At 43.3% G+C, this 26132-nt stretch overlaps 1 protein-coding gene across 3 annotated transcripts in view; it reads left to right on the top strand.

Moving 5' to 3' along the window:
* Positions 1-16429, top strand: part of ITK (IL2 inducible T cell kinase) — a 296941-nt gene extending 280512 nt beyond the window's left edge. For all 3 annotated transcript variants that reach the window (XM_069199642.1, XM_069199643.1, XM_069199641.1), the window contains 2 exons: positions 2434-2591; positions 15382-16429. In XM_069199642.1, coding sequence (XP_069055743.1) covers positions 2434-2591; positions 15382-15450 — 227 coding nt within the window. In that variant the 3' untranslated portion in view covers positions 15451-16429. The remainder of the gene's footprint in view (positions 1-2433; positions 2592-15381) is intronic.
* The last annotated feature ends 9703 nt before the right edge of the window (positions 16430-26132 follow it).

The following is a 26132-nucleotide window of genomic DNA, read 5'->3' on the forward strand; positions in this document are numbered from 1 at the left end:
TTGGGGCTCAGAGCAGGGGGGTTGGGGCAGTTATAAGGGCAAGGGCCGAGTTTTATGGCTCAGGGTGAGAGGTAAGGGTCAGTTTTTTGGGGTGTGAGTCAATTTTAGGGCTCAGGGTGGGGGCTGGAGTCAGGGCAGTTTTTTAGCAGGGGGCAGGGTTTTAGGCTGCAGGGTGGGGGGAGGAGAAGAGGTAGTTCGAAGGGCAGGGTGGGGTCGTTTAGGGCTCCTGGCAGGGGGGAATTTACAATGCATATTCCTTTACCAATCACACTTTTACCATGACATTTGTTGTAAAGGCATGCTTGGTAAAGACTCAGTCGTGGTTCAGAGAGAGTGGTTAAGGCATGCGTGGTTCAGGCATGCGTGGTTGTGTCATACAACCTTTACACCACTGATTTGGTGCTGTGATAAGCAGGAATTTGCTTTTTACCCAAGATCAAAGTGGTGTCCACAGCACAACACCACACCATAGGCCCAATTACATGTCTGGTGGAGCGGTATTCTCAGGGATGATACCATTTTGCATCATCACAACTGGCCTGGTAGTTCCACACTCGAAATTGCCAGAATATGGGGCAATTAGTCTTGATTATACCAGGTACATCTGCTAAAATCTCATGCTCCTGGTGTTCCTGGTAAAGGTCCAGTCCAGCCACCACCATACTTCTCTTTCCTCACCCCCCACCCTGGTATTCTTGGGTCCGTATGGTTATCCCTGATTCTAGGGACAAAAACTTGTAATTGCATCTTGCATGCGTGCAATTACTGTCTATTCTAGGTGATTCTGGTCTTGGTAAATTTGTCAACTGTGAACCTCTCAACTCGTAAACTGGCCCCAAGTAGACTGGTAATGCTTGTCCACATGGCTTTGTTGCCTGCACCTTCAAATATTGCAGAAAGTCTCACTGGTCCAGTCATTATTGTGCCTTGTCAGGCCAATGTCAATGTGTCTTACTTCACCCTGCCCTAACAACATTCTAATCACTTCTAAAGAGTTGAAAACAACGTGTTAAGACATGTTTGCCCAACTGATATATATGGCCAACTGAATCAAGTGAAGAAGATCTAAGGCTGCCTATGTATTTGAGATGTTCTTAGGTTTAAATAATTCTGCTTAGTTACATAATGGTTATCTGGGCCTGGAGCTAACAACCTGGAGGTAAATAGACCCCCTGGGATAGGGCCCTGCCATGCACTCACAGCCACTTTCATGGCCCAGTCAGACATTATCTTGGGGGCTATGGAGTGGAGCTAATTCTTTTAAAGGATTTGAGGCCTTGCACAACCTTTCCACAACCTGAGAAATTTTAAATCTAATTTCTTGTTTAGGAAGCCATGTTAAGCCACCCGAGAGCTGGAAGATCTTCACTGTGTAATGAAATTTGTGTCTGTTATGTCTCATTATTTTGGAAGATTAGTTTATATTGCCTCAGCATGCGGTGGAGGAGATCATCAGTGGTTTTATGCGGCATGGATGCAAGTCACTTTTGTCTAGCAAGAATTGTGCCAGTCCATTGTCCACGTTCATACTTAGGATAATGTATTCCCTACTATAGAAGGCTATGTACCCAAGAGTTTCAGGCAAACCTGGATTAAACAACTGCTGAAGAAGCACTCCCAAAACCTGGTTTATCCAGCTACTAATCAGCCAATTGTTGGAGCACTGTTCATGGCAAAAAAATAAAGTGGGTGGTTATCAAAAATCTATCACATCATTTGCAGGTACATAAGTTACGGGGCGATCTTCAATTAGGCAACAAGGCCATTGAAACTGCACCAGTGCATTTAAGAGGGAGGTTACTGAAGGGGTGGATCAAGGTCAGGTTGGAGTTGATTGACCTGTCTGATGCCTTTGATAATATAACTCATGAGCTATTGATGGACAGAGTAATGGGCATACATTGAGTGTCTACTGCCTCATTACATTTACTTTGATTGTTTTCTGACCATTGACTCACTAGTTATTGAGTGAAGACACCACCTGGTGGTGTCTGCAAGTGAAGACCCGCGAGGTTGTCCCTGCTGGTGGCAGTGCCTTTCAACATTCATATGAAACGTTGACATGGTTTACTAATAGTGCATGGTGTGGGATTCCACATATATGAAAAGGACAGCCACTTTTGGCATTGCTCATGAGTCTCCTGGAGCAGTAACCACATTAACTATCAACTCATTCGAGCTCCCACTCCCACGATTACAATATGTGTGATCCAAGGCCTCGTTTAACTACTTGCAGAAGTGCACCTATTAAATTATTGAACCTTCAGAACAGGCACAGGAAAAACGAACTGTTTTTGGCCCTGTGGTTTATATATGTATGATAGTGTATATATGAACTACTGTAAACCATGCCACTAGCCAATACTTGCTGCAGGCTTCTCCACGTGGTAGGGAACTCTACCTCTCCCTAATGTGACTCATTCTCTTCCCTAGGAGTGGTGATGTGGGAGGTTTTCACAGAGGCAAAGATCCCTTTTGAAAATCGAACAAACGGAGAAGTGGTTGAAGATATTTCGGCAGGTCTCCGACTGTACAAACCCAAGCTGGCCTCACAAAGCATCTACAAGCTGATGAATGGCTGCTGGAAGGAGGTGAGTGGAAAACAGAGGCACGAGAGAGGCTGACTCAGACACTTCACACACTAGAGCCTTGCTATTGGTTTACACAGTGTAATAAAATATGCAGCAATGATATCAGGTAAGTTAGAAGTCCTTTAATTCAGATAGAAGTTCGCCCATGATAAGTTGCGGCCGGCCAGCCTACATGCCTGCATTAACTGAGCTACGCTGCTGGAATCCGTGCTCACTGTTCCCAGAGCACACGGTGACTCTAGAAAATAAACCTTGCTTGTGACAATAATTTAAAGACACACATACTACATCACCTACCCCCTTATATTAAAACAATGAAATACAGTTTTGAAGAACCTGCATGAAAACATGACAACTAAGAACACTAATCAATACATTATAAAATCTTTAAACTTGGCGGAAATGTTTACATCACATGTCCCATCTGGTCTCTTGACTTCTTAAAACCTGGGAAGGACAGGACTGGGAGAAACATTTGTAGAAGTTTCCATAACAGCGCTCTCACACCTGTCCTGAGCGCTTGTTCCTACCAGGGGCTACACCCAGAAAGCCCACTCAGATTCAACTATAGGACCACTTTTCTAACGCATGATGTTGGCCTGTTGATCTGTGAGTTTTACCAGTTGCCTCCTGTTCCCCCATCCTTTATTTTCAAGTAACACTGCTCCTTTACTGACCTTGTTTACTTTGACAGGTGCACAAAAATTGATTCTCCTTTCCCAACCTTGAATGGACTTTTTATTAGCACTCTATCTCCAACTGATATGTCTTGGTTTGAAATATTGTGTCTCCGATCAAAGTTGTTTTAATTTTAAATTGATTAGATAGCACTCTATTATTAATGTCTTCCATGTCTTGAGGTACCGTATTGCCCCCTTTTCCCAATTGATCACTTTACCATGTAGGAAACAAATCAGTGTGAACATTTCTCACCCTCAGGAGAGAGAATAGGGTTGCACCAGTGGCACAATGTTGACTAGTGCTGTAACACTACAATTTTTGTTTAAGAACGCTTTTTACATCGATGACTGAAGCTATGGTAGTTTGTACACCTTCCTTAATGAGTTTGTTTTCTCTCTCCAAAAACCCAAGTTTAACGCCACTTCGGAATGTATGAAATTATGTTTGTTTTAAAATTAGTGCATGCATTCAGGCATTAATTGCAATTGTCAGTGACAGTGATTTTAGGTGCACCTTCTAAAAAAATATCTGCTCCAAAAATCCTAATGCAGAGTCAGTATTGGGAGACTTCACAAAAGAGAAGTACATCCATTTTGAAAAGTAATCAATAGGCAGAATTGGGTACCTCATGTTAACAGGCAATGACAAAGACAGCATGGAAAAATCCAAGCTCAATCTTTCCCAGGCTGCATCAGGAAAAACCACATGATGCATGGGTGTCTTATGCACCTTCCAGTGTTTGTCAGAGAGCAGGCATTCAAAACACTTGTCTATCATGAATTTCACTTGAGCATCAATACCAGGCCACCAGTAATGTTGTTTAATGCACATTCTGGTCTTGGTTTAACCTCAGTGACCTTGGTGGGCTTTAGAAATGATGGCATTGCGTAAACTCATTTGCGGTACATGTAAGTCCCCTCTCAACACTAAGCCATTCACAACAGATAAATCCTCTGCAAATTGACAAAATGACCTCAGCTCACCTGACAGTCACCTTCGTTAAGGCCAACCCTGAATTATATATTCTTTGATTTGATCTTGCATAGAACTTCATCTTCTTGACTTGCCTTCAACCAATCGCCTTCGCTCATTATTGCTTTGTAATCACCTTCCACAGCTTCAATCACTGCAACGCATTCAATGTCATCCATGCTACTGTCATCAATGGTGTCATCAACAGGCATGCACGATAAACAATCAGTGCAGAAATTCTTTCCGCCTTGCACAGGCTTATTGACAAAAGCGCACTCTTGCAACTTAGATGCCAACCTTGTCAACCTGGCTGAAAGATTGTTGGTTAGGTCTGCTTTAAAAATGTGTATTATCGGCTTGTGGTCTGTATGTAACTCGAATTTGCACTCCCACACATACATCTTACATTTTTGGACCACCCACACACAAGCCAGAGCCTCACTCCCAATGGTACTGTATTCCTTCTCATACTGCCGTGACGACCTTGAAGCAAAGGCCACCAATTGTCCCTTGCGGGAGACATATTGACTTAACACAGCCCCCAAACAATGTAATCTAGCATCCACAGTAAAAATGGTACAACTCTCATGGAATGCACTCAGAGCGGGAGCTGTTTCAATCAAACCATTCACATTGTTCAAAGCCTCCTCCTTTTTCTCAGACCATTTACATTTTTGTACTTTTTTAGGAAAACTCTTAGTGAGTCAACTGCATGGGCATACGCTGGTACAAACCACGCATGATATACTGCGAGACCCAGCAAAGAAGACAAGGTATCTCTATCATTGGGAGCCTTGGCTTCTTTAGTGGCTCTAATGAGAGAAAATTTGGGCTTAATACTGGAGGTTGTTATGGTGTGTTCTAAGTACTCTAGCTCATTTGTGGCAAACCTGCACTTGTCAAGCCTGATGATCATTCCCCTTTATGACAAAGGGCCTGATTTAGAACGTGGCAGACTGATTATTTTGCCACAAAGTTGACGGATATCCCGTCTGCCGAAATCTAAATCCCATTATCTTCTATGAGATTTAGATTTCAGCAGACAAGATATCCGTCTCCTTTGTGATGGAGTAACCCATCCACAGAGTTCTAAATCAGGCCCAATATCATTAGTACTTGTCAATGAATCTGATTGTGTTTTTCCAGATGGTTGGCATAGACCAAAATGTCACCTTGGTAGGCCTGCACCCTCCTAAGATTGCTGAAGAAATTAGTCATTAGTTTCTGAAATACACTAGCGGTGGGCGCTAGTCCAAATGGTAATCTCAGGCACTTGTAAGCACCAAATGGTGGTACAAAGGTTGTTAACTCCTGTGATTTTCTGGACGGGGCTACCTGGTGATACACTGATCTCAAATCGATGATGGAGAACCACTTTGCACCTCCCTCGTTGGCCAACAGCTCATGGATCTTGGGCAGGGGATGGCAATCCACTGGAATATTTGAATAAAGAGCTCTCAAATCAGCACGAAGTCTGATTTCACCTGACCTTTTATTTTGAAACGCTATAGGTGCCACCCATAGTGATGAATCACAAGGTTAAATTACACCTGGGGCACAAAGGTTTTGTAGAGTAAGTTTCAATTCTTCCCTGACTTTTAATAGAATGGGATGTGCCTTGTGAGTGACTGGTTGTGCTTGAGCATTCAATCTAATACAGTGTTCAAATCCTCGCTCTGTGCCAACTTAATCACGGAAGAGATCATTAAATTCCTCAAATAGATCCTTTACAGGATCCTCCACACCGCAGACATACTTATTGGATAATTCTCCTAACCTTACAAGTGTCTGATCCAGGTACCAGATATAAACCCATATGTGCCTGTTCCTGCCACCCTATTTTATATTTTCCTTTTATGGCTACATAAACCTTAGTGTATGTTTCTCCCCCAAGACAACCCACCTTTGAAGTAAAATAACTCAACATTTCAATATCCTTTTCTTCGAAAGCTTTCAGATTTACACCAGTGGGTTTTACTGGTCTTCTCAATTTCCCATAAAATTTTGCGTCTCTTACAAAGGTAATGGGAGGACCTGAGTCAGCCATGACCTCTTTAGGAATGTCATCAATCAATGCTTCGCAAGTAGGACCCTTAACGGGTGTGCCCACCGAATTAGACTCAGCAGTCAGTACTACATTGTGACTCCGTACAACTTCCACAGTACTTATTCTTATAGGACTTTTACCACTCCTGCACACAATTTAAAAGTGTCCCATCTCTTTGCAAAGCAAACTATGGCAGGACACCTTGCAAGGCTACTAAGGTGATTCTTGGATCCACATCTATAGCATGCAGTTGTAGGTTTTTTTGTATCCGTTCTTGTATGTCTTCCGTTTTATGTTTATTGCACACACAGGCTCCAACTGTTGTTCACCATTATCAGAAACATAATTAAAAAAGGTGTCCACATTAAGTACCCTTGATAAAATAAGAGACCTCTATATACTGTTAGCAAGATCAATAATTTTAGTGGGTGAGGGATTTCTGCAACTTAACAGTCTCTCCTGTATTTTCCTGAAAGAACAACTAAACACAAATTGGTCACGGATATAGGCGTCAAGATTTGGGCGCATTCTCATTTTGATGCCAAAATATTGAGAGCAGAAATATATTTATCCACCCCTTCTTCTGCAAATAGCTTCATTTGAAAAAATTATGTCTTTCCAACATAATGCTAGGCTCATCAGAAAATTGCTTGCGCAAACTGTTCACAGCTTCCAGGTGCACATTCCAGTGTACATCTCCTAATTGACCCTGAGGGGCCTGAGTTAGTGGTAAGTAATCCAAACTTTGCTGGGCAGTCTGAGCTAGGCTGTTGAACAGCAAACCAATTGTACATTCATGGCTATAATTGCTTGCATCAATTGCTTCTATGTAATTTTCAAATAGTATAAACCACTGTGGTCATTTGATCGTTGGTTTATCTGAACGTGCTAGGAACAGAGGTGGTTGGGTTACTTGTTGGAGAGCTGTCATAATAAATGAGTAAAAATCACAATAAATAGAGCAGTCTGGTTTAAAATACCTGTGAACACTTCCACCTCATGAACAACAGCATAGAATGAAAAGAGCTGGCTGCTGCCACAGAAACGGTTGTAGAATATGGAAAATAACGTATATCAACTCTGTATTTTGCTCTGTCACGAAGAATGCAACCCAGTCCAAGATAGCTGCCACATTGCACGTCATGCCATAGTGTGTTGGCATGCGTGGTGATGACTTGGTTGCACAAACAGTAGAACGACATTCCGCGTAAGTAATCTCAAGCAGTGGCAAACCAGGGAGCTTATGCTGAGAAACGCCAAAAGCGGAGCCCCAAACCGCCTGGCAATGAGCCTGAAAACATCAGCAGTAAACTAGAAAGTCCATGAACTGCTCCACAACTGCCTCTGATTTTGGAGACCAAGACAGCCAGGTTGAATACTGGCCGCCCAATGGAGGAATGGGAAAGATCCTCCCACGGCATCTGCCAAGCCAGCAAAACATCGGCCGAAGGTCATGGGTGGCAATCCAGGCTCGTCCTGTCACCAAATATCATAAGAGATGCAACAATGATATCAGGTAAGTTAGATCCTGTAATTCAGATAGAAGTTCGCCCATGACATGCTGCGACCGGCCAGCCCAGATCCCAGCAGCAACTGAACTTCTCTGCTGGAATCCATGCTCAGCATTCGCAGAACACACAGTGACAATGAAAATAAACATTGTTAGTCACAATAAGTTAAAGACTTACATACTACACACAGCAACCACACTAGTGATCTATACCTAGAACCAGGAGATGAGCACACTTCATTCACTCAAATCCAAGACCTCGTTCTAGATTATTTTAGGGACATTACCCTTCAGTAGCACTCACGTGGTGGCAGGTTAACTCAGTAACCCTATTCATCTACAGTCAAAGCCAGGAAACAGGTATTTAGAGACACCACCTTGTGACCAATGGATTCAAGGATGTCCCATGCCAAAACTGAGGTCTGCCGATAAGGTGTAATATGAACCATGGGCCAGATTCAAAGCTATTTTTCAGTCACAAATGGCCGTATTCGCTGAATTGGGCCGTTTGAGAACAAAAAAAATGCTCTTTCTCATGTACCAAGCCCAATTTGCATTTCGATAACCTATTACCGAATCGCAAATAGGATCTGCGATTCAGCATTAGGAAGGGGTGTGTTTAGGGTGTCCCTTCCTAATACTAACTCACAGTGGCATTTGTGAATGTTTTGCGACCGAAATGTGGTCGCAAAACATTCACATTTTACCACCAACTCCAAGTTGCTGGTAACCCCTTTGTGAATGTTGGTGAAAACATTTTTGGGAGCAGGTAGTGGTCCCAGGGACCACTGCCTGCACTTAAAAAATGAAAAGAAAACTTATCTTTATTTTTGAAACTCATCCCATTTTCTTTTAAGGAAAACAGGCTGCATTTAAAAAAATAATGCTTTATTGAAAAGCATTCACAGACATGGTGGTCTGCTAACCCCAGCGGGCCACCACCCCTGTGATTTTTGCGATTCCCAATGGGTTGCAATCCAAGACCTGTTGCATGAATGTCAATAAGGTAGATCTATTTGCGACCCACAGGGAATCACAAAATTGTCAAAGACACATTAGTACATGGGTGTTTGCGATTACGAAGTAGCAAATCACAAAAATCCGCTATTTGGTTATTGCAAAGCCAAAGCTGTGGACATCTGGCCCCATGAGCCTCATACCTCTCATAGCTAGGGCCTGAAAACAAGCACCGGCATACATGACTTTTGACAAGCAGGTTCTGAAGAGAAAGGAACCAATGGACTTCAGAATCTAGAACCTAAGTCTGGAGTGAGACTGAACTAGGGACTTCACCCACTCCAAAACAGTGCTGGTGATGGCAGATGGGACACTAGCCATCTACAACTAGGGCACATTGACGGGTTGACATTAATCAACCACTGTCAGGGTATAAAGAAAAACACTTGAGGACATCAGCAATATCTAACCAAGGACTGTAGAGAGACTGACATAGGGATCTCACCCAGTCACAACAAGAGCAAAACCACCTAAAACCAGTGTTTTGAGGCAGTCTGCTTTACCCAGCATCAGACACCCACTGACCTCAGCCATCTACAAGGCTCCAGTAAAAGACTTTACCCACCCAGTGTCAAGCCCTCAGGATTCTCACAACGATCATTAAAAGGGTCTGGTGATTGGCAGATCTAGGATCCTCCCCTACCAAATAGAAGGCCAGGTTACAGGCTGATAGTTGTCCCCTGCACACCTAAATCATGGAGAACCACATTGTGTACATCAAGAACCCAGATCTGACCCAGGGCCACACTGGTATGTCATCAACAATAACTGGAGTACAGTCCAAGGTTTTGTCAGGCCTATCATGAATGCGAAACCCCAGGCTAGGGTATACCTACAGCTAGTCGATGAGCATTCCAATTTTCCTAGAAGGCTATGAAGGAACATCCAGTCTTACTATCTTTTCTCCGCTGCCACGATTTAGAATTGGTAGACACCTTGAAACAGGGAAAGGGAATAGTCGTTGATACAACACCCTCGCTGGCCAACATGGACTTCTCACTTCCATAACTATCCTTTTCTAGAGTCCAGATTCTTTGGAACAAACATTTTCCAGATGCAAATACACACAATAAATGTAGGGAAGGGACCAAAAGAACTACTTACAACAAATACCTCTAAAATGTTCCTTCTCAGCTTACTAAGATCCTTTGCCGCCTATATTTGGCCCACAGGTCTCATAATTGGAAGTTGAAAGGACCATTTCTCATCACACTTATAACTAGCCCATCTCCAGCAGAAAATCTTGTCAATTCAACAAGGCTAAATTAGCAAACATATAATCACTTTCGGCCTGAGGTAAAGGTAGACTTTTGGTCTAAGTTTAGGCCAAAAGTCTAAGTTTATGACTTTTCGGTATTCATGAAGGTAAGTTATGAGTAGTATTTTTATGCCTGCACTAAGGGCAAAATCTCTGCACTCGGGCGGAGATCCTCCCAGACCTCGGAGATTCCACTCCAGGTGCGAAGAGTACACTCCGGGTGCAGAGTGAAAATCCCGCACTCGGGATGGAAGTTCCGCCCCGAGTGCAGAGCTATCTAAAATGTAAATCATAGTTTAACTGACATAAAGATAAAGACTGCTGGCTAAAAGCCTCTCTATGTATGTGTCAAATGTATTCTTTTTTTTGGACAGGGCTCACACAGCTAAAGCCAGACCTAAAAATGCACACCAACGGGAGTCAACAGCCCTAATCCACAATCCTCCATTGCAAACTATCTTCTAGTTTAAATATTCTGGAATTTTAAATTATAATTCAAGACACAAAATATCAATCCAACACCAATGTTTAAGCAAGGCTTGTATTTAATTATGGTGCTAAATCAATTGCATTTTGACATTCAGTCATTGAAGTAATACAAAATGCAAAGTAGAATAAATATGAATGTGTTACTTTAAACTGGAATCAAATGCCATTGAATCTCCGTGTCATTTTAGGAAAACACAGTGCTATATTATTAAGTACTTCTTCAGAATCAATCAATGAATCAAAGCATTTGTAAAGCACACCCGTGAGGGTCTCAAGGCACTGAGGGGATGGGTGAGGGAATGGGCGGTGGGTGGGGGGGGGGGACTGCTGCTACTGCTCGAACAGCATTGCAGGCCCAAGCTCTTTCTCACCCTGCTGAGGGCAACTTCCTACTTTTACGTACCTGAAATCTTCTCTGATTCCCCTTACATCAATTCTTCATGCAGCATTTTGCCTCATCAAAGGGACCAAAAAATCATCTAAATTAACCCCAATCTAAAGCGACTGCATTGCCCCTCCTCGAAGCCAGCCTGAATTGTCTTTAAGATGGCCTCTACTACACATAATGCTCTACACCAGAGCCTCCTCACCTACTTGAAAAGCGAGTACACATCAAAGGTAGTGAGAGGAACACTAGAGGCAAACTCAGACTCTTACTAGATATACCAGAAACCAAAAAGACAAAAACTGCACCAGGGTCTTTTTGCCAACTCCCAAAATGTGGACTCATCTCCCAGTGAACCTAAGACTGATCCCTAGCCTGCTCTGATTTTAAAAGTACTTTAAACCCACCGGTTGAGTAGTATCAGTGTTGTACCATATCACTGCCAGTGGTTAGTGTTAATTTACTTTGCTATATGTTTCTTGTGACAGTAGGTCCACCTCATGTAAATTCCTTCAACAAATAAATAAGTAAATGAGCTTGTGCTCTAATGGACTGCTTTAGAGTATGATGAGAAGTTCACTGAAAATTCACCCTAACTGAGTGATCCACAGTCTATCTGCAGAGACCCTCACGCTTTAAAGAAATGAGAAGATTCTCAGAACCTTTCAGATTTACTTTAAAATCTTGTTTGTAAAATGCATTTCATCTGACAACACATCAGCCCCTTTTGTGGGTAGAATATTTGCTTAAGGATCAGTCATCAATAAAGCACATTTCTTCCTCTCCAAGCTGAGTTGCATATTTGCTCTCCCTCGATAGAACAAGGTTTGCAGAGAGCCCTTTGTGATTTGTTGATTTCTTACATTTGCCCTTGAATGTTAGGGATGTTAGTGAGTGAAATTTTGACTTCCACTGGGTTAGGTCACCTCTCCAGCTGTTATATTACTGACTGTTAGGAACAAGCACTAGCCAATGAGTCTGGCATTTCCTGACAGCCTTTTGACCTTCTCAATGTTTGTGTTATTTTAACAAGGTTTTTGGTAAATTGTATTTTTGGTGGAGTTGCAAGGAGATCCCCTATATAAGAAAATAATTGGCTAAAAGCTAAAAAACAATTTTGTCTCAAAACGCACATATAGCCATAGTAGTCCTTGCCACTGAAGCAAACTATTTGGGTGTGGATGTGCTCTTTGATAAAGAGCAGAAATCCATCACTCACAGTGAAGTTTTCACATGGTGAAGCACTGCCCCACACCATATATAGAGCAAAAGAAACATGCAAATAACACAACAACAAAAACAAGGACTGAAGAGTTTGGTTATTAACAAAGGTCTGTGCTGGCCAGACCTAAAACTGAATGTACGCAAGACCAGCACTTCTACTTGGTTTGAATGCTCTGTTGTTATGCTCTGTTGCACAATTAGTTTCTAGTCTTTTATTCTAGTCCCTTCAAATATCAAGTCGCTTCACATTTCGCAATTTAAAAATACCCTGGCTGCTTCGTAGTTATGTATTCTATATATAGACTTTACTCTTGTCTTCTTTTGGATATGCATCCACAAACTTTCCCGATTTGCATGGAAGAGCCAACTGGTGATTAAACCCTTTGGGCACGATGGGTACCTTCTCAAGGCTGAACTTCCCCTTGGCATGGTTCGCTCTTTTGAATCGTCGCTGCAGTCTATGACCTGAATCTCCTCAGTAATCTTGTGAATACATCTCAAATCTGTGGTCCTCAACAACACAGAGTAGATTTGTTGGTGTTATCTGCATTTATTTTCCCTAAAGCTCGCACAACTCACTGCCTCAACACTAGTAGGCCCGCAGTTTGAACACCTGCATTTGACCCAAAGATTTTTAAAACTCCATCTTGACTTACTTTCAAAGTCTCGCCCATACCAGCTGTATCATTAAGCCACTATCTGTAGAGCTAACTTAGGTGCAGCGAGACGGGGTTGGTGGGAGGGGGGCTGTGATACTCAGCTGTAAGGACGTGTTCCATTTCCTTAACCGAGGGTCTTCGAATCCAAAAACTCATCTAAGCACAACGCCTGCCCCATGGGTGCCCACCGTGGTGACATTCGACTTTTAAGCTATTTGGGGCACTGGCTGTGCTGGTATGTGAGGCCTAAATAGATGCTAGCCCTGAGGGTTCCACGTCCCCACGCCCACTTCACGTCTGGGAATGACAAAAAAAACTCTCTCTTCTTTAACCTTATAGCAACTCGCGAAGACGTGTTATCAGTTTTATTGAGGTCAAATACCACCGTCCTTTCCAGTTTCAATCATGTCACTTTGCAATTGCTTTTGCTTCCCTTGAAATCCCTTGTGTTTTTCTAATTCTGCTTTCTTGCTTTGACTATCTCAGGTTACTAAGAATTGAAGAGGCAGAATGGATAAATGTGCCTTATTAGAGATACCAATACAGCAAAATGTGCCCACACAAACATGCTAAAATATAAAATATTGGGCCCAGGGACCTAATTCAAAGAGACAGAAGAGGACTAGAACACCACAGCTCCTAATTGTCAAGGGTTATATTTCAGAGTGGGGAAGAGTAGCATACTTCTTTAGTATCGTGGTGTTCTCGGTTAACTTCTGTTTCTAAGTTGCTCACAGTTTTAAAACTCTGCTAGTTGATGTAGGTCATGTACACATATGAGGTCTTGTGGTATTGATATAGAAGGTTATATGACAGAACCATGCATTCCGGAACAACACATGCCTTAACAGCGCGGTCGGAACCACGGCTGCGTTATTTCACATGCCTTTATCACGCATGCCTTTACAACGGATTTCGTTGTAAAAGCATGCTTAGTAAAGGCATATGTGTAAATAGCATGCGTGGTTCTGTCATACAACCCTTCCACCTGCCCTAAGCCCCAAAACTGCTGCAACACCTAATTAATAAACTGCCCAGTCACCACCCACCTGCCCTGAGCCCTAAAACCTTCCCCAGCTCTAACAACTAAACTACGCCGAATCCCCCACCCACCCTAAGCCCTAAAAACTAAACTACCCGACACTCCCCACCCACCCTGAGCCCTAAAACCTTTCCCCACCCCAGTAACTAAATTAACTCGACCTCCACCCACCCTGAGCCCTAAAAAAAAACGACCTTACCCCCACCCGCCCTTAAAAACTAAGCTACCCTGACATCCCCACCCATCTGAGCCCTAAAACCTTCCCTCCCTAATTAGTAAACTACCTTGACCCCCCCAACCACCCTGAGCACTAAAACAAAATTATCCCGGCCCCCCGCCCCTAAAAACAAAACTACCCATACACCACCCGCCCTGAGCCCTAAAAAAACACTACCCGACTCCCACCCCTAAACACAAAACTACCCCAACACGCCTTAAGCCCTAAAACCTTCCCCCTAATAAGTATACTACCCCAACCTTCCACCTAAAGCCATCCCACCACTAAAAACTACCCATCTGCCCTGCTCCATCCCCACTTACCACACTGCGTCCTCTCCTGATCCTTCCTACTCTTCTCTCCTCCCTCCTCTTGCCCTTCCTTAAACCTTCCCCACTCCTAAAAAATAAACTACCCTGCTCCCACCCTAAGCCCTAAAACAAAAATACCCAAACCCCGTCCCCTAAAAAAAAAATAGCCAGACTCTCCTCCCACCCTAAGCCCTAAAAAAACACAACACCCAAATTACCCCACCCCTGCATCTCTAAAAGAAAAGTAGCCCGACTCCCCACTCACCCCAAATCCTTAATACACCCCACTTCCCTAAACACTACCTCCCAACCCTGCCCAAGCCCCACTTACCTCATCGCATCCTCTCTGCCTTTTCTGTGCCTTAACCACGCATATGCGTAGTTTGGCACATGTGTGGTTAAGGCACAGAAAAAGGAAGTCATTGTTCTGGCAAGCGTGGTTATGCTTGCCTGGTAAACAACCACGTTGTTCACAACGCTCTATTTAGGACGTGCCTGTTATAAAATGGTGGCCAGAGTCGCAAGAAAATATTTTTTGTTTTGCTTCAGAATAGCCAACATCCTTTAAGGTCATTACTGCATTACAGAACTCGGTATGACGGCGGGGTACACATGCTTTTGCTTATTGCTCCATGTTGAGCGTTGTACATATCTCTGTTGCTCTGCTGTATTGGGCCAGCATGTATTGAATATGGAAAGGTGGGTTCTGTGGAAGCAGCTGCAACTGTGCAGCTGCCCCCAGAACTCTGCAATTGCCTAGTAACTGTTTGTGGTTTGCATTGAGGACACAGGAAGTGTGCACTTTTTAAGCTATGCAAATGCACGCTCTGTGCTGCCGGAAAGGGTCATATCTCTCTGAACAGTACCACGCACAGTGCCTTCTGCCTTCATTGAATACACACTACACATTTGTTCTACCCTTCTGATAATCATATGGTTCCCTTTTGTGAGTTTGATTATGTTGTTTCTTCACCACAGAAACCTGAAGATAGACCGTCCTTCGCAGACCTTCTCTGCCAGCTGAAAGAAATCTCAGAATCCGACTAGACTAGAGCTGCCAAGTCTAGAAGACAAGAGCTTCATGGAACACGTGTGTTACCCACACAAAGGCAGATCATTTGACATATATAGAGCTATGTTCATTAAAAACAGCCAAGGATCATGGGTGGACAAATGGACTTTGGCATCCCGGGGTTCCAGCAACAATCATGAAATGGAAGGAAATCTCCACTGGATATCTCAAAGCTTTGCTTGTGGTTCAGCCGTGAGACTGGTAACCCAACGTCAGCAAAGTCGCTGCAGAAAGAAGACATACAACCAGGCCTGTGGATCTGACCAAGACAACAGAACACAGATCCAGAAACTGTGTATTGCGCACAACCATAGAACAAGCAGAGCCTCGTTTCCTGGATACAATGTCTCTTCCAGATGTTCTGTGCCCCGCATGATGACTGGTTGCATGAGAACTACCCATCACAATGTTAGTCTGTGAAGACAGGATCCTTTTTGGTGCAATCACAGATAAGTTACACGTGTCAGTGTAGTTTGGGACTGGATTGAAAAACTTGTTTTGGGGCTTGACAACAAATATCCAGGCTAGACCAACATAGTAGTTGGAGAGTAACACTTGGGCCTCTACTTGAGGAACCTCCAAAATATATTCAAGTCTAGACCCGGCCTTTTGATCCAGTAAGTTCCTATGGAGACCCAGAGTTAAGTTTGAAAGTTACTTTTTAGGAATTTAGCAGGAAATAATCTCAGGGAACAATTTTACAAACTTGTGAAATAAATATGACGATGCCAGCTACAACTTTGTTTTCATATATTTTTCTCTGTAAAGATCCACTGCTATATAGCAGTTGTGTGCGGTACAAAAAAGCTACAGCATGTTTGCTCGAGTGATTTGACATACAATATGTGTAACATATTCTATACATTTTAATGATTTATTGCCTTACCTTTGAGATGCAGATGCTATTTTTGGCGTTGCCACTTATGTGTAAATAAACAATTTTAGATTGTGAAAGCCTCATGCTTTTCTTGTGACAGCAAGGTACATGCTACCGAGGGTCATGCTTTTCTTGGGGCAGCAAGATACATGTTACTGAGGGTCATGCTTTTCTTGTGACAGCAAGGTACATGCTACCGAGGGTCATGCTTTTCTTGTGACAGCAAGGTACATGCTAATGAGGGTCATGCTTTTCTTATGACAGCAAGGTACATGCTACCGAGGGTCATGCTTTTCTTGGGGCAGCAAGGTACATGTTACCGAGGGTCATGCTTTTCTTGTGACAGCAAGGTACATGCTACCAAGGGTCATACTTTTCTTGGGGCAGCAGGATACATGTTACTGAGGGTCATACTTTTCTTGTGACATCAAGGTACATGCTACCGAGGGTCAAACTTTTCTTGGGGCAGCAGGATACATGTTACTGAGGGTCATACTTTTCTTGTGACATCAAGGTACATGCTACCGAGGGTCAAACTTTTCTTGTGACAGCAAGGTACATGCTACCGAGGGTCATGCTTTTCTTGGGGCAGCAAGGTACATGTTACTGAGGGTCATACTTTTCTTGGGGCAGCAAGGTGCATGCTACCGAGGGTCATGCTTTTCTTGTGACAGCAAGGTACATGCTACCGAGGGTCATACTTTTCTTGGGGCAGCAGGATACATGTTACTGAGGGTCATACTTTTCTTGTGACATCAAGGTACATGCTACCGAGGGTCAAACTTTTCTTGGGGCAGCAGGATACATGTTACTGAGGGTCATACTTTTCTTGTGACATCAAGGTACATGCTACCGAGGGTCAAACTTTTCTTGTGACAGCAAGGTACATGCTACCGAGGGTCATACTTTTCTTGGGGCAGCAAGATACATGTTACTGAGGGTCATGCTTTTCTTGTGACATCAAGGTACATGCTACAGAGGGTCAAACTTTTCTTGTGACAGCAAGGTACATGCTACCGAGGGTCATGCTTTTCTTGGGGCAGCAAGGTACATGCTACCGAGGGTCATGCTTTTCTTGTGACAGCAAGGTACATGCTACCAAGGGTCATACTTTTCTTGGGGCAGCAGGATACATGTTACTGAGGGTCATACTTTGCTTGTGACATCAAGGTACATGCTACCAAGGGTCAAACCTTTCTTGGGGCAGCAGGATACATGTTACTGAGGGTCATACTTTTCTTGTGACATCAAGGTACATGCTACCGAGGGTCAAACTTTTCTTGTGACAGCAAGGTACATGCTACCGAGGGTCATGCTTTTCTTGGGGCAGCAAGGTACATGTTACTGAGGGTCATGCTTTTCTTGGGGCAGCAAGGTACATGCTACCGAGGGTCATGCTTTTCTTGTGACAGCAAGGTACATGCTACCAAGGGTCATACTTTTCTTGGGGCAGCAGGATACATGTTACTGAGGATCATACTTTTCTTGTGACATCAAGGTACATGCTACCGAGGGTCAAACTTTTCTTGGGGCAGCAGGATACATGTTACTGAGGGTCATACTTTTCTTGTGACATCAAGGTACATGCTACCGAGGGTCAAACTTTTCTTGTGACAGCAAGGTACATGCTACCGAGGGTCATACTTTTCTTGGGGCAGCAAGATACATGTTACTGAGGGTCATGCTTTTCTTGTGACATCAAGGTACATGCTACCGAGGGTCAAACTTTTCTTGTGACAGCAAGGTACATGCTACCGAGGGTCATGCTTTTCTTGGGGCAGCAAGGTACATGTTACTGAGGGTCATGCTTTTCTTGGGGCAGCAGGATACATGTTACTGAGGGTCATACTTTTCTTGTGACATCAAGGTACATGCTACCGAGGGTCAAACTTTTCTTGTGACAGCAAGGTACATGCTACCGAGGGTCATACTTTTCTTGGGGCAGCAAGATACATGTTACTGAGGGTCATGCTTTTCTTGTGACATCAAGGTACATGCTACCGAGGGTCAAACTTTTCTTGTGACAGCAAGGTACATGCTACCGAGGGTCATGCTTTTCTTGGGGCAGCAAGGTACATGCTACCGAGGGTCATGCTTTTCTTGTGACAGCAAGGTACATGCTACCAAGGGTCATACTTTTCTTGGGGCAGCAGGATACATGTTACTGAGGGTCATACTTTGCTTGTGACATCAAGGTACATGCTACCAAGGGTCAAACCTTTCTTGGGGCAGCAGGATACATGTTACTGAGGGTCATACTTTTCTTGTGACATCAAGGTACATGCTACCGAGGGTCAAACTTTTCTTGTGACAGCAAGGTACATGCTACCGAGGGTCATGCTTTTCTTGGGGCAGCAAGGTACATTTTACTGAGGGTCATGCTTTTCTTGGGGCAGCAAGGTACATGCTACCGAGGGTCATGCTTTTCTTGTGACAGCAAGGTACATGCTACCAAGGGTCATACTTTTCTTGGGGCAGCAGGATACATGTTACTGAGGATCATACTTTTCTTGTGACATCAAGGTACATGCTACCGAGGATCAAACTTTTCTTGGGGCAGCAGGATACATGTTACTGAGGGTCATACTTTTCTTGTGACATCAAGGTACATGCTACCGAGGGTCAAACTTTTCTTGTGACAGCAAGGTACATGCTACCGAGGGTCATACTTTTCTTGGGGCAGCAAGATACATGTTACTGAGGGTCATGCTTTTCTTGTGACATCAAGGTACATGCTACAGAGGGTCAAACTTTTCTTGTGACAGCAAGGTACATGCTACCGAGGGTCATGCTTTTCTTGGGGCAGCAAGGTACATGTTACTGAGGGTCATGCTTTTCTTGGGGCAGCAAGGTACATGCTACCGAGGGTCATGCTTTTCTTGTGACAACAAGTCCCTCGAATGTTGGGAATTAATTCCGAAATCTATAAATTACTGCCTCAACATTCCAACCTGATGGAATGTAAGATGTTGAGACGAGTAATGATGAAGGTATACCTGGGTTCTCTTTCCTCAAAATTAGTCATAGTTTCCATAACTCTCCTGAATAATAAGACATTTTGGAAACAGCTAAAATCGCTAGGCCACTGTTGTACATAATACATAAGATTATCATGTAAACAGTGTCTCTTTTTCAACAGTGATCTGCACCGAACTGAGATGGGTTGTATGAAATATACTGACTGCTGCAGAGAAGGCGACATAGTTACGTGAACCCTCCTAAATTTCCAACAAACACCAGAATCCAACAAACCTCTCCGAAAAAAGCCACCCAAAGGGGCATGGGGGTCTAACATACTTGGTTAATAATCTGAATTTTCCATCCACTCAGTCTGATGATCTTGGAGCATCTAATTAAAGTTATTCCTGTTACTCGAGTTCGAATTTCCATACACCATGTATTTTAGGAGATAAAACTCTAGAATAGAAATCTTTCCAATGACGTTGGTTCTGTTTGAGAATGCAGTGGACCTGAACTGTGTTCCAATATTTGTAGGATGTGATTATAACAGAGGTCACAGTTCAGCTCTGGGGTGAAGCTTTGGGGTTCACAGATGTCCCCTGTGCTTTGGGTGCCACGTCTACTTGCAAAACCTGACCATGGCCTTCAGTTCTCAAGATATGGGCCTATTATTTGATACCTCCAAGGACTTCATATGCCTCCATTCAAAACTTGTAAGACTAGGTGGGTCTGTAACCGGTATGAAACTATACTATTTCCCAAATATACATAGACAACCATATCCCATCATAGATGCATGGAACCGGACACATAAATACTTGGTGCCCTCCAAAACTCAATTTACTTGACTTGGCTGGGTCCCTTGCTGTTTGTATGGTGGGTTTTAAGACATCAGGGTTGTTTGACCAGATGTACTCAGAGCCAAATACCTTGAATATAGATGCCATGTTATATACCAGCAAACTTACAATACTGGATTTGTTTTGTCTGGCACATTTGTCTCATTGCCTAAGACTTTGTACGTCCTGAATGCATCCATGTTCATATTAGCAGAGCCTTCTGTAACACCAGAATTCGAGCACCAATGGAGCCGAAGCTATAAAAAGTTTGGAGAAATACCTCAGTCCTTTAAGTTGCTATCTTCTTCTGTTTTTTTCTGTGTATTAACATTTTAGTTGTTCTTTTTGCATAGCCTGTTCTTCACTAACGGTGTAGCACTGACTGGAAATTGAATTTGTTGTGTGCTAGTTATGATGTCATGCTTTATCTCAGATTCTAAACCCATGCCTATACTAGAGAAATTCTTCACTGATTGACTTCACTACTACGGAAGACTTAAGTACCCCAAGGGAGTGACATGTTTATTCAGTTAGAGTGAGTATACCCCAATTTTAAATGCCAATTGCTAAATAATTACTGATGGACCAAGGGCTCACTATCAATCACAATTTTCCTACAGAGAGATGAACTAGCTGTAATCAAAGTAATTGTCAGAGATCAGAAAATTAACACAGTGTCTGGCACCGTACATACCTTTGGAACAATCAGTTGGAGCAAGGCTTATGGAAAATGAATGTATAGAACAAATAAACATAATGTTCTACCTCATCTGTGAGGGAGGCAAAATTTAGAGCAAAATTGAGTGGAATTATATGCAAACCCACCACTCGGTCATTAGTGCACGGTTCCCATTGCTGGTTTGCACTCCTTTCACCACTGTTCAGCCACCTTGGTGATCTCTCAGGTGGTCTGTGTAGGAATGTTAGAGCTTTTGGCCAGGAAACGGTAAATATCAACACTTGTTTGTCAGAAGGAGGAGCACACTAGATCTAGAGCATAGTATGGGTTTCTGCATGATCAGCTAAATCAGTTGTACAGAGACTGTGATCGTGTGCTTGGGGCCACCAGTAGCTAGGCTGGACCTCTAACAGTGTTTGTGGATTTGCTTGTAATCCTCAAATAAAGACCGGGAAATACAACTTTGTGCGCTTCAGCCCTGGTTCGCTCATTTAAAAAAGTATGCAAGCTGGGACTGGTGAAATACTGGAAACCAATTTGGAAGTGGAAATGGTGGGTGCAGGGTTACAATCAAACTGGGAGTGATGTTGTAACACTACTTGTAATTTTATGTTACAATATTAAGGACAAAATATGGGCCTGCAACTTCAAGTGCATGACATCGACTACCCCTATATTATCAAGGCAAGTATATAAAGGTCAGTATAAATGTACTATTCTTAACATTTAAATCACATCTTTGTGTCTGTGTTTATATGTGTGTGTTTATATGTGTGTGTGTGTATTCTAGTACAAAAACAAAGGTTAAGGATAACTTATAGATAGGAAAACTCTATTTCTTTTTTGTATACAATCCCAACTTAAACTACAAAAACATTGGAAATTCTAAGGTTATAGTTATAGCTTAAATTTTTAATTTACACACCACTTTCAAATTACTATGTCACGGTTATAACTTACATTTATAGTTTATTCACTACCTTCAAATTACTATGTCACGCACCTCCATACACAGACCTCTCACCTCACTCACTAAGTTATGTAATATGCAAGGGTATAATTAGAGCATGGAAAAGGGGAAAGTTATACCTTTACTAAAATGGTAATAGGTAGGGGAAAAATACCAAACCTAATACTTACATAGAGATGAAGGTGTAATGCAACAGAGGCAAACTGTACCTAAAAACAGCATGGCTGTCTTTACCTTTTCTAAGGGTAGTCATTAGCCAATCCCCTAATGAATTGTCATTGCTATGTACTGCGGTACTGCAATGAAATGTCCTAAAATGCTATGAAATTTCATGAAAATACTGTGACAACAGATTATCACTAAATTAAACTGCCTTATAACTTACAAAATGCTTACTCTATTACCTGTTTTACCCAAAAGGATCATCTTCACACCATAATGTCTCATCCTGCCAAATTTCATGTATATCCATTCAGCTGTTTTTGTGCTACGTCCAATACAAAAAGTCTTTGTAAAATACATTGGTGTCAAATATGTTTTGAGACCCCACCTTTTATATTTACAGCCTCCTGGCCAAAAATCGTGAAACTTTACACATCTTCCATCAATGTAATGGGTGCAATAGGTCTGCAAATTTTTATGGAGATTTGTCAAATGGGTGCAGTGTTATTAAGGGACAAAAATCTGAGGGATTCCTATGTCTGGGTAACCCAACTATAACTAAAGAGTGGCTACTGACATAAGCACACACACACACATACAGGGAGTGCAGAATTATTAGGCAAATGAGTATTTTGACCACATCACCCTCTTTATGCATGTTGTCTTACTCCAAGCTGTATAGGCTCGAAAGCCTACTACCAATTAAGCATATTAGGTGATGTGCATCTCTGTAATGAGAAGGGGTGTGGTCTAATGACATCAACACCCTATATCAGGTGTGCATAATTATTAGGCAACTTAACAAAAAACAAATATATACCCATTTCAATTATTTATTATTACCAGTGAAACCAATATAACATCTCAACATTCACAAATATACATTTCTGACATTCAAAAACAAAACAAAAACAAATCAGTGACCAATATAGCCACCTTTCTTTGCAAGGACACTCAAAAGCCTGCCATCCATGGATTCTGTCAGTGTTTTGATCTGTTCACCATCAACATTGCGTGCAGCAGCAACCACAGCCTCCCAGACACTGTTCAGAGAGGTGTACTGTTTTCCCTCCTTGTACATCTCACATTTGATGATGGACCACAGGTTCTCAATGGGGTTCAGATCAGGTGAACAAGGAGGCCATGTCATTAGATTTCCTTCTTTTATACCCTTTCTTGCCAGCCACGCTGTGGAGTACTTGGACGCGTGTGATGGAGCATTGTCCTGCATGAAAATCATGTTTTTCTTGAAGGATGCAGACTTCTTCCTGTACCACTGCTTGAAGAAGGTGTCTTCCAGGAACTGGCAGTAGGACTGGGAGTTGAGCTTGACTCCATCCTCAACCCGAAAAGGCCCCACAAGCTCATCTTTGATGATACCAGCCCAAACCAGTACTCCACCTCCACCTTGCTGGCATCTGAGTCGGACTGGAGCTCTCTGCCCTTTACCAATCCAGCCACGGGCCCATCCATCTGGCCCATCAAGACTCACTCTCATTTCATCAGTCCATAAACCTTAGAAAAATCAGTCTTGAGATATTTCTTGGCCCAGTCTTGACGTTTCAGCTTGTGTGTCTTGTTCAGTGGTGGTCGTCTTTCAGCCTTTCTTACCTTGGCCATGTCTCTGAGTATTGCACACCTTGTGCTTTTGGGCACTCCAGTGATGTTGCAGCTCTGAAATATGGCCAAACTGGTGGCAAGTGGCATCGTGGCAGCTGCACGCTTGACTTTTCTCAGTTCATGGGCAGTTATTTTGCGCCTTGGTTTTTCCACACGCTTCTTGCGACCCTGTTGACTATTTTGAATGAAACGCTTGATTGTTCGATGATCACGCTTCAGAAGCTTTGCAATTTTAAGAGTGCTGCATCCCTCTGCAAGATATCTCACTATTTTTGACTTTTCTGAGCCTGTCAAGTCCTTCTTTTGACCCATTTTGCCAAAGGAAAGGAAGTTGCCTAATAATTATGCACACCTGATATAGGGTGTTGATGTCATTAGACCACACCCCTTCTCATTACAGAGATGCACATCACCTAATATGCTTAATTGGTAGTAGGCTTTCGAGCCTATACAGCTTGGAGTAAGACAACATGCATAAAGAGGATGATGTGGTCAAAATACTCATTTGCCTAATAATTCTGCACTCCCTGTATATATTGCACAGCAGTGGCCCACTGTGGGCATAATGGAGCACTTTGATGTGGTGGTGCGAACTCCTGTGTCAGGACCATGCACTATAACATCCACCCAGCTTTGCCACTGACATTGACAAAAGAGGAGATGCACTCTTGTTTCAAATGCTTTTCAGTGATGTAATGCTGTTTCCATAGGCAATAGTAAAACCTATGTATTTTGGTCCTTCCTTGGGCCTTGTTCCCAGGTGCAAAGCGAGTCCTTCTTTCATTTTGAGTGCCCCACTTAAATGTCTGTGTTTGTCCATTTAATTGTTGCTTAAGACGGTGCATGCTGGGTTTGGAAGTCCTACAATACTATTGTATGTATGTATACCATTTTAACATACAAAACCATAGAAATTCACCTGTGATAGTTAGTGTAACTTTAACTCGTGCCCTAAGGTAAATAATAACTCAGGGCCCTGCCACGCACAGTTTGTTTGTCAAAAACTTTACTGTTAAGATTACATTGATATTATCAATAATGTTAATAAAGATGTTGTGAGTGTCGTAAGTTGTGGGGTAATTAGCAGTGCATGACAAAGACACAAGTTTTAGTTCCCTTAGGGCATGAGTTACAGTTACTTGAGATAACTCTAACTATAATAGGTGACTTTCTATGGTTTTGTATATTTAAAATGTAAGCCTAACTATAACGTCCCTGTAACCATTGTTTTTTTAAGTGAACTGTTATGTTTTTTTAATTCTATTTCCTTTCAATAATGTTCCTGTAGCCTTTGTTTTTTTCAGTAAATTTCTACATTTTTTTAACGTAAAGTAATTTTGATTACTATAAGTTAATCCAACCACCACTGTTGGCCGCAGGGCCTGGCCTGTGGCCAGTCCTTGCAACCAACCCCAATAACCACCCAACTCCAAGCTATGGATAGCCTTTGGACATGCACAGCGGGGCTTGGCCGCAGGGCCTGCCCTGGTCTGTGCCCAGACCCTGCAGCCAACCCCTATAACAATCCAACACCGCATGGTCCCCCTCCCCAGGCCGATCTCACTCTGGGGATCCCATCCCCTGGAGCCCAGCCTAAACCCAGGCAGATCTCGGCCCGGGGACCCCATCCCCTGAGGCCTGGCCTAAATGGGGTCCCCATCCCCTGGGGCCCCAAGACACAATGTTGGGGACCATGGGGGGAGCCTGAAGGACCACACGGTCCCAGCTGGCTTCTTGCCTCCTGCAGAAGCCAACATTGCTGTCACAGAGAGAGCTCCCTCTCTGTGAGAGCTGTTGTTTCCTCTGTCTCCCTGCATCTTCGTGGGCAAGGAGACAGAGGAAACTTCTGCTCACAGCAAGGGAGAGCTGTTAGACAGCTCTCACTCTATGTGAGCAGAGTTTTTGCTGTGGCTTACAGCAAACAGCTATGTCCCAGGGGTGTGCACTCCGGGACATAGCAGGAACCAGCCCTGAGGGGTGGCAGTCCCCAGGACCATTAATGGCTCCTCGAGGGGGGTGCGCAGTCCCCCTCCAACAATCAATAGCCCCAGGAAGATTGTGGTCCCCGGGGCCGTGGGAGGGCTGCGTGCCCCCCAACCTACATGAAAAGTGTCCCAGGGAGATGGTGGTACCCGGGGCTGCAGGGGCCACGCTGCCCCCAGCAATATATTGGGGGGGTGGTGGCCCCCTGGGCTGCGGGGAGACCACACAGCCCCCCACATTGTGTTAGTCATTAGCCACGGGAGGAGGTGGTCCCTAGGGCTGCAGATGGTCGTGTGGACCCCCCCCCCCAACAGAAAATGTGAAGGCTCCCGGGACCTGACCCACTCGGGAGCTTGTAAAAAACTAGTGCTAGAGCCCCTGCTTGTTTTTTTTTTTTAAGTGTCAGCAAAATTGGGACGCTGTCTCATAATTGCAGCAATTTTTATTTTGAATGTTTTTTAGCTGGGGGGTGGATTAGGGGTCCCTCTGGGATCCCAGCACAAGAGCTATGGGGTCAGGGTGACTCCACCCTGGCCCCTTGTCTTTTTTATTTTTTTGTGGGACTC

Source organism: Pleurodeles waltl, chromosome 7 (assembly GCF_031143425.1).
Source record: "Pleurodeles waltl isolate 20211129_DDA chromosome 7, aPleWal1.hap1.20221129, whole genome shotgun sequence".
In the NCBI taxonomy this organism is placed as follows: Eukaryota; Metazoa; Chordata; class Amphibia; order Caudata; family Salamandridae; genus Pleurodeles; species Pleurodeles waltl.